Source organism: Suillus fuscotomentosus, assembly GCF_016647785.1.
Source record: "Suillus fuscotomentosus strain FC203 chromosome Unknown F5891scaffold_43, whole genome shotgun sequence".
NCBI lineage: Eukaryota > Fungi > Basidiomycota > Agaricomycetes > Boletales > Suillaceae > Suillus > Suillus fuscotomentosus.
The window spans coordinates 256,197-267,588 of NW_024539555.1; the positions used below are offsets into that span (position 1 = coordinate 256,197).

The window sequence follows — 11,392 nt, forward strand, 5'->3', positions numbered from 1 at the left end:
TACCGATCCTTCTTTGAGGAGATCTCTGCTCCACCACATGCAGGGGTGAACATCCTCTCTACTCGGGTGCCTGACTTCTACATTCCTTAACTCTTGTCAGGCTCTTCAACGACAAGCTCAGGGGATCATATACCAGCCATTGAGGGCGGCATCTTGTCAAGGTTAGGGGTACGCTGGCAAGTCGCCAGCATCTCACTGGTGGGCCACGCTGACTCACGCAGACGGTGACAATTCCTAGTGTAATAATCCCAATCTGAACTCGATCCAATGAGTCACCCACAAAGTATGAGGATCACCATCTTTGGCAGCGCTACTCAGCGTTGTGAATGCGTTGATTACGGACAACGATGTCACGGGAAAGACACTCAGCTCTACGATCCAGCGCTTCCAGGTAGCAAGTTGGGACCACAGAATGATCAAGCACCTTCAGTTCCCGTGAGATCTACTTGGAGCGATTATGTTCAGACCGGCTTATATCGTATAATTATTTGTCGCAAGTCCCGTGGCTTTTCCCAAGGCGAGGAACCTCTGTAATATTCCGACTCTCACTGACAACCTGAATGAATACATGAGAGATAGTACATGAGGATTAAGATGTTGGATTCTGAAATTATGTGTTTGATCAGGGGCATCGACACAAATGGCAATCACGTGTGGTGGTCTGCACCTTGACTGACGCAACATGACTGTTACAGCAATGTCGGCCACGTACAAGCAAAGGCTGAGAGGATGGCTCAGTTATGCGTTTGCTAGGTGTGTAGTATTCGTACTTTTCTCCCAAAAAAGCTTCTCAAGTCATAGCAAGTGAGGCTTTTGTGGTGGTTTCCCTCACACTCTTCCTACCAATATGTCTGGAGCAATTTGCTCGTGACAATGGGTTCTTGCAACCAGAGAAGACTGAATCGTGCTCCTCACTTTCGGGTTCCGTGCCTGCAAACGTGGACGGCAGATGCGCAGTGAAAATTGGTTGGTTGTGGATAGATACCGCCAGTTTCAGGTGCGTCCAATCTATTCTGGCTAGCGTTGGTGCAGATGTCGTAACATACTCAGTCTCTATGTCTATTCGATGTCTGTCGCTTTTCAAGCACTCACGGTGATCTCAATGGGGAGCATAGCCGACCGTTGTATGTTCCATAGTTTCGTTCTGAAACTAGTCTTCATTACTGGTGGCAGCGTCATACAGAAAGCCCCTCCTCCTCACTTTCGCTGCAATAGGCGCATTCTCCGCGAGCCTTTTTCTTCCTCTATCGTCGACGTCTCCGTTGTGGATGGTCTCTGCGCTGTTTGCAATTTTGGCTAACGTTGGCTTTGGTGCCTCTGTAGTCGCTATGAACGCGTATCTGCCGTCATTGGCGAAAGATTCCCCAGAAGTAGTTCAAGCTTACTCCGAAGTAACAAGCTCATTCGAAAATCGGGATGAGAATCCCGCTCTTACTGCAAGCATTGATCTCGAATTAGAGCGCTCCTTGGAAGAAGTGTCAGATCCTCTTCTTGGTCATCCAATCCATCCGGACACTGCTCAATCAACTTACACTGCCGCATTATCGAGAGCTACCTCGCGAATATCATCCTTAGGAATTGCTTCAGGTTATGGTGCAGGAATCATCCTTCTCTTGGTTGCACTCATACCTGTCACTCGCTTGCAAGGTTCTACTTTCTCACTACGTCTCGCCATTGGTCTCAGCGGCATATGGTGGGCATTGTTCTCGATACCTGCTGCTATCTGGCTTCCAAACGCAAGCAACATAGATGAACCAGAATCCGGTTCTATCAAGGCAGATGACGATTGGACCTTCAGTTCGGAGATTGCGGTTGCATGGAGACGATTGGGAGTTATGCTTCGCTGGCGGGAAATAAAGCGTCTTCGAAATACCTTCAGATACCTCGCTGCTTGGTTCCTCCTCTCCGATGGTCTGTCTGTTATTCCACCAATCAATTACTCTTAATTTGACTTCTCAATAGGTTTCACTACTATAACATCGACCGCGATCCTGTTTGGAAAAACGACTCTGCACATGCAAGCTTCGTCTCTCGTTCTCATTGGCGCTATCACTCCACTCTCAGGAATCATTGGCTCTCTAGTATCCCCCATCCTCCAGCGTAAATTCATGTGGTCGAATCTTCATGTCCTAGTTCTTCTCGTGTTGATGGTCTCGCTGATTCCGGCATACGGGTGCTTGGGATTCCTGCCCGTCTTCAAGGGAACTGCACGATTTGGTGGACTGACAACACAGGGAGAAATGTTTGGTCTCGCAGTGTATTTTGGTTTGTGCCTTCTCCTCGATCGCGAGCATTGACTGACTAGTATCGTTATCACAGGTTTTGCGTATGGTGCGTTTCAGAGCTATGCTAGAGCTTTGTATGCGGAGTTATTACCTCCTGGGGAAGAAGCTCGATGGTATGTGTCTTTTACAGGTGTGGCACGTAGAATATTGACGCACTGCTCCAGGTATGGTCTTTTCTCGATAACAGACAAGGTAGGCAGATAGCCTTAAATCTGCTTTGCACTGACTACATTTTGCATATAGTCAAGCTCTTTCGTTGGCCCGCTCATCGTTGGCCTGATAGCGGATAGCACGGGGAACATTCGCTACGCATTCTTTTTCCTCGTATTTATGGTGTGGGCAGCGGTGCCTGTACTCCTCAGCGTTGATGTTGACAAGGGAAGGCAGGATGCAAAAAACTATGTTTCATGAAGAATCGTAGTTGGAGAATGTTACTATCCGTATTCAATAATATTCCCTCAGTGTGCATGATCGTAGGATGAGATATACAATTTGTTGAGATGCTTGTACTATACGTACTGAATCGAATGGAAGCAAATCATCTAGAGCTCCTTCTTCGCTGCACTATCCCTCTTAGACTGGAATGCCTGAAGGGCCTTCAGTCGCTCTGTCAGTGTGGGATGTGAGTGGTGATAAGCCGAGTATCTGTATCAACGACACATCAGTACGTCGATTCCAAAATATCATAACTCAACCTACAGCCAATCAACCCATAAGGTACTCAGGTTCTTGACATGGAGCGTGATCAACGCCCGTGAAAGCCTCTCACCCATATCCTTCATCTCTGGAGCCGACAATCGATCCTGGATCTCACACGCAAAACGGTCCGCTTCCCACTCAAACTGGCGCGAAAGAGAATTCAGCGCAATGCCAATAACCGCTTCCAGGGGGCTAAGAATCATCTGTGTTTAGTGTCAGCGTCATATGCAAGAGAAACCTACATAATGGCGCACCTGGAATAGCAAGAATGCAACAATGGTTGGTGGGCGGGCAGAGACAGCTGCGGAAAAGTCGAATGCCCGCAAGAACTGAGGTGCGTGTAGGAAGGCAGGAAACATGGCGAGGATGGTAAAGATATGGACTTGAGATACACAGAGCAACTTCGTTGGGTGCATGTGGTACCAGTGGCCGAGTTCATGCGCTGATTCAAAACGTTCAATCGACAGGCCAGAAAAGAGAGCGCGTGCATACCTAAAACTGCCTCGACTTCCTCAGGCTTACTTTCTTTGATCAGCGTGTCGAAGATGACGATGTGTTTGCTCTGAAAGATGATGAGCAGGGATGGTCACAGCAAGTGAAGGTATACTAACCCAGGGCAATCCGAAGAAGTAAGCATTGCTATGGGAGCTACGCTTGGAACCGTCAATCTCATACAGATGCTTCAAGGGGAACTTGAGCTTCGTCGCGAGCGATTCGGTCCTTGTGCGTAGCTCGCCCTCCTGGAGGGGTGAAAGCTTGTTGAAGAGTGGTTGAATAACAGTTGGATATATGATAACCATTATGATCTGGAAAGCCAGACTAGATAAGGCATATCAGCACAGCCCTACTTGCATAGAGGAAATAATCGAACAGAAAAGCCATAAGCCATGGGACGAAGCGGTCTCCAGCCCACCCAAAACGTAAAGGAAAGCGGCGAGAAACGGCATGCCGATAACAAAGCCAATCGCCCAGCTCTTCAAGAGGTCCGTGACGAATAATGCGGGTGTAGTCTTGTTAAAGCCGTGCTTCTCTTCCAAAACAAATGTTTGGTAAGCAGAGAGAGGTATTGAAGGTATGGATGAGATAACAAAAAGCACGATAGCAAACGCAAGGGATTGCGAGATCTATCATATTCGGTCAGTTTCGAGGTTTGAATTGATTGTAGGGAGTCACTGAACCTCATACTCGCTGCTATATCCGAAGTAAGCTATCAACCCCCCAGCCATGTCCCATGCAAACGCATATAATCCATAATGAAGCATGGCAGAATCAAGGGCTTGTTTGAATAGTCCAGTAATCAGGGAGAATTTTGCTTTATCCTTGCCGTAATTCTGAGACTTTGTGAAAGCCTCTGCATCGAAGTGGTCTACTAAAACCTCTGGGGGAGACGTTTTCGAGTACAGAGGATACTGGCGAAGCCTGTGAGCAGAAAAAGGTTGGTTAGGAAAGATAATCCAACAGAGCAGTACACTGACAGAAGGTAAGACTCGAACAACGTAACACTCCATGAGAAAACTTGAACATAAAATTTCCAGTCAATTGGATCGGTTGCAACAAAAGACAACTTTTGCTGGAGTGCTGCAAGCTGAGAGTGCAGCAGGTCCATGATGTGACTAGTCCTGGGGCGTTGGCAAGGGGTTACGAAGAATCGTCTACTTAAAATATTCGATTTCATCTTGTCACATGACACGTCTTTATTCCATGACCACGTGGCGGCAGACGTGTCTCCTAAGGTGGGGAGCCGAGTACTAGTCCCGAGGGCTGGCGGTTTGTAAGGCAGAACGTTCCTTCAGGGGAATACAAACATTTTTGTTTGATGGGTCGCACAAGTAATCAAGTCGAATGAGACTAATACTATCTAGATAATATTACATGCGCGTGGATATAATCATCAACGGTTGTGGTTTACAGCGAGTTCAGTAAGACAGACTTCTCGAACTCCTCGCGGTTGTTCTTGATATTTTCCAGCCCACTCTTGATCACCTCCATGCGGTGAGCCTCAGGATCATAATGATCGCTGGGTTCCGTTCCAGTTCGGGGAATCCACCCTGTAGGAATGCGCTTGAAGGCAAAGTCGCGAATGACCTCTTCTGCAGTTGATCTGGCAGAATCGATGGCTCCGGTAATCCACGTATGATGACGGCTCAAATGCTCTCCAGCGAAGTAGACGTCACCTTCCTTACGACGAGCAATGTCAAAATACTCTGACAGTTGCCCGGGAAGGAACATAGCGTCGCCGGTAGGGTTGTGCTCGGACCATGCTAAATCCTCTGCCGCGATGAATTGGTTGTAGATGTCAACACTCGGGAAAACCTTTGAAAGGTGACATAGAGAGTTCTTAAGACGTTCGCTGAAAGGAATGGAGGACCACACAGAGGCGTCTGTGTTCCAGGAATACAGAAGCAGGACGCCAGGTCCCTCGGAACCGATGCCATTGGATGGATATACAATCCACCGAATCGGCAGATCAGTCATTGATTGTCCCCCTAGAGAAGGGGGTTCCACATGCTCCCAGAATCGAGTCTTGAAGCGCAGACCGATCTTATATAACGCCTCGTAGAACATAGCGCGAATAGCTTGCTCCTTCCTGTAATCCCAGCGAGGACGCTCTGGAATCATCCTCAACGCACTAGGCGGAATGGCAAGAATCACTTTGTCAAAGGTTTTTTCTACCCGACCCCTAGGCGTATCTGCGCAGATAGTGACACCATCACCGTTCTGCTCGATCTTCTGCACTCGCGCACCAAATGTAATATTGTTCATGCCAACCACCCCGGCAAGTGCCTGAGGAAGTCTGTCCATCCCCTCTTCCAGTGTGAACCACTGTTTAGTGTCGAAGTCGAGGTTCTGCATGATGAGCTCAGAGAAGCTCAGCGCGAACTGGTTGGTCTGAGAGCACATAGTCTCAGGTGAAATCAATGACTGATTGTGGCCATCCAAGAGATTCCAGGTAGGAACGGAATGGGACTTTGTCAAAACGCATGAGGAGCTTCCAGCCCTCGTCGAAGTCTCTCTCCAAGAAATTAATGAACACCTGTATAGCGCTCAGTAGCAAGGCATCTGCAGTCTTGCCATCATATGGTGCTGGGAGGTCGAATCCCAGTGCCTTCGCAGTGTTATCATCGCCCCCGTTCTTCAAAATACCGTTTATGAAGATACGATTGTCGGGGGTGGTGAGATGATAAGGTATAAGATTGAGGTCGGCGTGATGGGCGTCTTTGAGAAGTTAATTAAGTCGAAGGTTGGTTGATGCATCTGGGTACTTGGAATACGCATGGCACCAGCCTCAAAGTATTGGTCCTTCTCGGATGTAAAGTGGTAGGTTTTAACACGCCCACCCACTCTCCCATCCAGTTCGTACAGAGAGACTACGATGCCAGGATAGCTTGACAATTTCAACCGATATGCAGCATACAAGCCAGCCATGCCAGCTCCCACAATGCCAACATGCTTTAATTTCCTTCAGGGTAACGACGATAAGTTCGCATCTCGGCAAAAAAATACATGCATACCTCGGTCGTGCTAGAGAAGGGGACTGGGACATGATTGATATTGATGTGATGACACTATGGAGCCGTCATCAGAAAATGGGCACTACTTAGTAAAGATTGGGAAAACTTACAATAAGGTCGGCGGGGACCTGGTTTAGATTAGATGAGCAGGACATGCAAGTATTTTATACCCAGACGGAAGGAGCTCACTGCGGTTTACGTGCCCAGAGCAATCTGGGTTAACGGTGGCGCCTTAGTCAAACTTCCGAAGTCGAGCGGCGACTAAGTAGATAGGATTGTTCTAAGATAGCCGAGATGTCCTAGGAAATGTTGATTTTGGCATTTGCATCGTAACCAAAAGTCCAGTGGAATGTTTGACTAGTACAGGAAACCTGTAGAAGTCCACTGCGTGCAAGTGAATGGTTGGATTCGAAGGGGCCCATCATGAATGAGAGTACTGAAAGTGGGCTCAGATCATTGATTTTTGTTAGAGCGCCTCGCCCACTGTCAAGAAACGGCATTTTCCTTTCGCTATTTCTAAACAAACGTAACAATTTGCATTTCAAATTCAGGGAACATTGTATCCACAAGAGTCACCGTGCAGTCATCATGAATCTGAGGAATTTGCCTCATTTTCGTTAATGCTCAAAGTTTGTCCTTGTCGTGCACGGCGTTGTACAGCCCACTCCCTAGCCCTAGCGCGCCGAGCTTCCTGATCAACCTCCTCCAACCGTACATTATGGGTCTGAGGTGAATCCAGGGTCATGGCAGAACTCTCACCGACCTTTGATGGAGATGTTCCCTCACTCTCAGACTCTTCTTCGCTACCTTCGTCATCACTATCTCCATACGCAGCAAGTCCTCCCAGACCTACGTTCCTGGAAGCTCGCAGCGATTGAGCTGATTGGTCGACTTTTTCTTGTCTGAGCCTCTCCTTGGTCGTGCGCCATGCTCGTGACCACCGTCCCCTTAAGAATGCAAATCTCTTATCTGCACCGTGGTTTGCAAGAATGCGCATCTCCAGTTGTGCAGGATTAGGAGACGATAGAAGGTGTAGCGCTGTTCTTTTCATAAGCGCTGACTGGACATCATCAGGCTAGCACAGAAATTGTTGGCGTCTAATGTCACCCTTACGACAAGTACTAGTAAACGACCTCTTACCTCCTCGTCACTGCCTCCCCAAAGATCCAACTGTTCGTTTTCATCGGTCTCGGCAAGAGCTTTCAGACGGTCCTCTCTGTTTCGGTCAATGAGACGCCTACGTTTCTCGCGCCGGTAATCTTCGATCTCATATGGTGTGAAGAAAAAGGTATCTTCAGTGTCAGATGGCAAGTCTGACCATCCGGTTGGAGACAGAGACCTTGGCTGAGAGGTACTCAGACTTGTATGCTCTGGGAAGGCATCAAGCAAAAGACGAGCATCATATCTATGCGGGTTTTGTATCAGACTGAGTGGAACAGAGGATAACGATGGGACCATATCTTCCAATCCGAAGCAGATAGAGTGTAGATCCGACGGATCTACTCAGATAGACATTGCCATGCGCAGAGTATATAATTGCCACTTGTATTTTTTGGGGGGACGACTCGCCATAACTTAGCAATAACCGTACTACTAGGGAGACCCACCTGTCCACCCAAATAACCTTGTCGTCCGACGTTTCGGGGAAAGAAGAATCCGAGTTAAGAGGTTGAAAATTTCTTTTGCTAGCACCCCATTGTATGAGAGCGCTACCGATTTGAGGGTCGCTTGCATGAACACCCAAAGTTGGAAGATTAGGCGCCTCAAGAGAAAGTGCTGTTGAAAGAAACTGCGGGCCGCGAATGATAGTAGCCTCGTATGCTTGAATAGACAAAACGAAAGGATCTGGTGTAATTGCGGTCACCGGAGCTACGAGGTTGGCCGATGGTGCAACCTTGCGGTACTTGCGTTTATGGGACATCCCAAGCACCTCCAGTATCTTGAGCTGGAGGATTGAATAGAGCTCTCAAGGGCAAAGTGGGAGCCGTTGTGCGCGGCGTGAGAACCAGAAAATGTAATCAGCGCTATTTCAGTACTACTAAACTTCAGCTCAATACTACTACGTTCATCGTTGAAACGTTGACGGTCGCGTCAAATTTCAAAGGGGCCGTACAAATCGATGGATGAAAACTTACTGACACAGTCTCCTGCTAGCAGATGTGATTCTTCCTTTCAAATATTTTTTTTCATTTCATCTTTTGATGGCCGGAGTATATAGTATGCGTTCAATAGACCTTCCGCAGGTTGCTGACCCGCTGTTCTCGGCTTCCCATGCATAAGAGACACCATCCAGTGCGACGAACTGATCTCCTTACTGCCGCCGGTTTAGGGACTCAGATTCCTAAATATGGCGGGTCGCATGCGCTACATCCTCATTTTTAACTTCTCCCCCTCCTTCAGATACCTTTTCAGTGATACATCCACCGTTCGGACGTCTAGGCATACTAATTATGGCATTTGGGTAGAATCTGCCCAGCAGCGCGAGTTCTACTTGTGTTGGCCTGATGTATTCGAATGCTGAAAAGTTAGAGCGAGTCCCGCATGGGAGGATCTCGGTGCCTCGATCGAGGCGAGCCGCCAGTCATGAGCATACTCACCTTTTTCACTTCCAGGAGATGTCTACATATTCAGTATCATGTAAGTAAGCGTTCATTCTGCGTCATCCCCTTGCGGTACCTCATATCCCTTCAGGTGGCTCTGACAAGCTCTTAGGGTTCTATTCTGACTATTTGGCTCTCTGACCTTACAGGAACCACATAGGCTATCCTCATCGTCAGAAGCTGCTAACCCACTATTTCCGTCACACTCATGAGATAGCGCATCACGCGCGCTAGGTATCTCGAGGTTTTGATTCTGGTTGGGACTTTTACATCTTTATCTGCAAGTATAAATTGCGGCGGATTATGTTGGACAGGTAGCTGCTTCGTTACACAAGTCAAAACCCTCGTTCGCCTTTCATATCTCGGACCTCATAATGCATCTCTCCCTTACCCTGACGACTGCGATGGCAGCATTCGCATGCATCGGACAGGTCGCCTCCGTGCCCCTCGAGGAGACCCTGAGAAGCCTGACTCCGAAAGCAAGGAATGTTTTGAAGCGTGCCACCCCAGTGGCCCCCTATTTCGTTTTATACAGCGACGCGTACGTTTCCACTGAACCAACGGTGTCAGAAATTTCGGTAGGCTTTCCCTTCCTCTACTTGTGATCGACACACTAATCGTGAACTGGTACAAACATCAGGGCTTCAATGTGTTTGCATTGTCTTTCCTGTTGGAATACGGTGCAGCGGATCAAGCTCAGGAATGGGAAGAGCTCACAGCAGCTCAACGTTCTTCGATTCTCTCTGAGTACGATGCCGCAGGTATCTCACTCATCGTGTCCCTTTTTGGGTCCACTGAGACCCCCACTTCATCGGGATACAACCCCATCGATACTGCAAATACCATGGCAGCTTGGGTCATCGAATACGGCCTGCAGGGTGTAGACATCGACTATGAAGCATGTTGCATGATGTCTGATAATGTTTGACGAAAACTGATTTTCCTTAGGATTTCGCTGCATTCGACGCTGGCACTGGCGCTGCTGAGCAGTGGCTCGGCAACTTCACCACCCAGCTCCGCACCCAGCTTCCGCAGGGCCAATATATATTGACTCATGCTCGTGAGTTAGATATTCAGAAAATAACATCATCACGCTAAACTGATTCGCACAGCCGTTGCACCTTGGTGAATATATAGTGGTCAATTCGATCCCTAGATCCCTACTGACTGAAATCAAAAGGTTTTCTCCTGATATCTGGGGTGGAGGAGGATACCTTTGGGTAAACTCTGTGGTCGGGGATATGATTGATTGGTACAATGTGCAGGTGCGGCCGACGTCCTATCATTTCTGATTTCTTGCTCTGATTCTCTGTCATCGCAGTTTTACAACCGTGAGTCTCTCTTTGAAGCGTTCCCTTTGTCTCTAGTAACAACAAACAGAGGGCACGACGGAGTACACGACTTGCGATGGCCTCTTGTACAGCTCCTCGACTCTTTGGCCAGAATCTGCACTCTTCCAAATCGCCGATAGCGGTGTTCCTCTGGACAAGCTTGTGATCGGCAAGCCTGCTACTGCAGCACAAGCCAGCAACGGGTACGTGGACCCGACTCTCTTGGCATCATGTGTTTCATCGGCCTATGTTTCTGGATGGAGTAAGTTCGTCCAATTTAGCTAGTTTTCTCTCTCTGATCATCACGTGGAATTCTAGATGGCGGTGTCATGGTTTGGGAGGTACGTGAGAATCTGAGCGATTCGCAAGGTTTCTGAGCATGCCGATATTAGTATCCTTACGCTGAATCTTCATGGATCGCGACTGTGCGCGGGGACACCTGGCCAATGCCATCCACCACTGCGACACCGACAAGTACTGGTACCACAACGGCGACACCGACACCGACAGGCACCGGTAATTGTGCAGGTGTTGCTGCATGGGCTGCTGATGTGGTCGTGAGTAGATTTCTATTTTTTTTCATCCATTCAGTACTGAACCTTTACAGTATACCGGAGGTTCTGAAGCAACCTACGGGTGCGTATATTCTTGTGTATTCTGAATTGCTCTCCTCCATCCACTAACCCAAAATCTAGTGGGTACCTGTGGACTGCAAGCTGGTGGACGGAGGGTGACACCCCTGGAGGTAATTTGAACTCAACTCTTCCAAAAAAAAACTTGACAGTCTCACCACAGGTACCGCGGATGTCTGGGTCAACGACGGAGCTTGCACCTCTACAAGCAGTAGTACACTGACGAGCACCAGTACTACACTGACGAGTACTAGTACCACACCGACGAGTACCAGCACTACAACGACGAGCACCAGTACCACACCGACGAGCACTAGCACGACGACGACATCG

General features: G+C 48.3%; 5 protein-coding genes across 5 annotated transcripts; 2 read left to right on the forward strand and 3 right to left on the reverse strand.

The window, feature by feature from the left end:
- The first annotated feature begins 676 nt into the window (after positions 1-676).
- F5891DRAFT_508274 (autophagy-related protein 22-like protein) lies at positions 677-2,838 on the forward strand. Its single transcript, XM_041372073.1, has 8 exons — positions 677-753; positions 806-997; positions 1,051-1,124; positions 1,174-1,911; positions 1,963-2,265; positions 2,320-2,398; positions 2,450-2,477; positions 2,529-2,838. Exons 1-8 carry the CDS (start codon positions 683-685, stop codon positions 2,694-2,696), a joined length of 1,653 nt encoding a protein of 550 aa, XP_041223436.1. The 5' UTR covers positions 677-682; the 3' UTR covers positions 2,697-2,838.
- Positions 2,828-4,590, reverse strand: F5891DRAFT_1191488 (peptidase family M48-domain-containing protein; the record flags this gene model as incomplete). The annotated part of the gene is made up of 8 exons (XM_041367460.1): positions 2,828-2,930; positions 2,985-3,187; positions 3,239-3,426; positions 3,477-3,546; positions 3,596-3,790; positions 3,833-4,108; positions 4,163-4,403; positions 4,460-4,590. The coding sequence occupies 8 exons, from the start codon at positions 4,588-4,590 to the stop codon at positions 2,828-2,830; spliced, it is 1,407 nt and encodes a 468-aa protein (XP_041223437.1).
- Positions 4,591-4,816: 226 nt separating this feature from the next.
- On the reverse strand, positions 4,817-6,961 carry F5891DRAFT_1046442 (uncharacterized protein). Its single transcript, XM_041362298.1, has 5 exons — positions 6,686-6,961; positions 6,607-6,624; positions 6,497-6,550; positions 6,144-6,444; positions 4,817-5,993 (listed from the first exon to the last, which is right to left on the reverse strand). Exons 3-5 carry the CDS (start codon positions 6,526-6,528, stop codon positions 4,890-4,892), a joined length of 1,437 nt encoding a protein of 478 aa, XP_041223438.1. The 5' UTR covers positions 6,529-6,550; positions 6,607-6,624; positions 6,686-6,961; the 3' UTR covers positions 4,817-4,889.
- A 48-nt stretch (positions 6,962-7,009) lies between these two features.
- Positions 7,010-8,502, reverse strand: F5891DRAFT_1046445 (uncharacterized protein). Its single transcript, XM_041362299.1, has 3 exons — positions 8,104-8,502; positions 7,637-7,901; positions 7,010-7,571 (listed from the first exon to the last, which is right to left on the reverse strand). The coding sequence occupies exons 1-3, from the start codon at positions 8,415-8,417 to the stop codon at positions 7,083-7,085; spliced, it is 1,068 nt and encodes a 355-aa protein (XP_041223439.1). The 5' UTR covers positions 8,418-8,502; the 3' UTR covers positions 7,010-7,082.
- Positions 8,503-9,354: 852 nt separating this feature from the next.
- On the forward strand, positions 9,355-11,312 carry F5891DRAFT_508386 (glycoside hydrolase family 18 protein). Its single transcript, XM_041372075.1, has 11 exons — positions 9,355-9,674; positions 9,737-9,994; positions 10,045-10,156; positions 10,209-10,221; positions 10,277-10,361; positions 10,418-10,427; positions 10,477-10,689; positions 10,746-10,768; positions 10,820-10,984; positions 11,035-11,172; positions 11,223-11,312. The coding sequence occupies exons 1-10, from the start codon at positions 9,471-9,473 to the stop codon at positions 11,086-11,088; spliced, it is 1,137 nt and encodes a 378-aa protein (XP_041223440.1). The 5' UTR covers positions 9,355-9,470; the 3' UTR covers positions 11,089-11,172; positions 11,223-11,312.
- Positions 11,313-11,392: the final 80 nt, after the last annotated feature.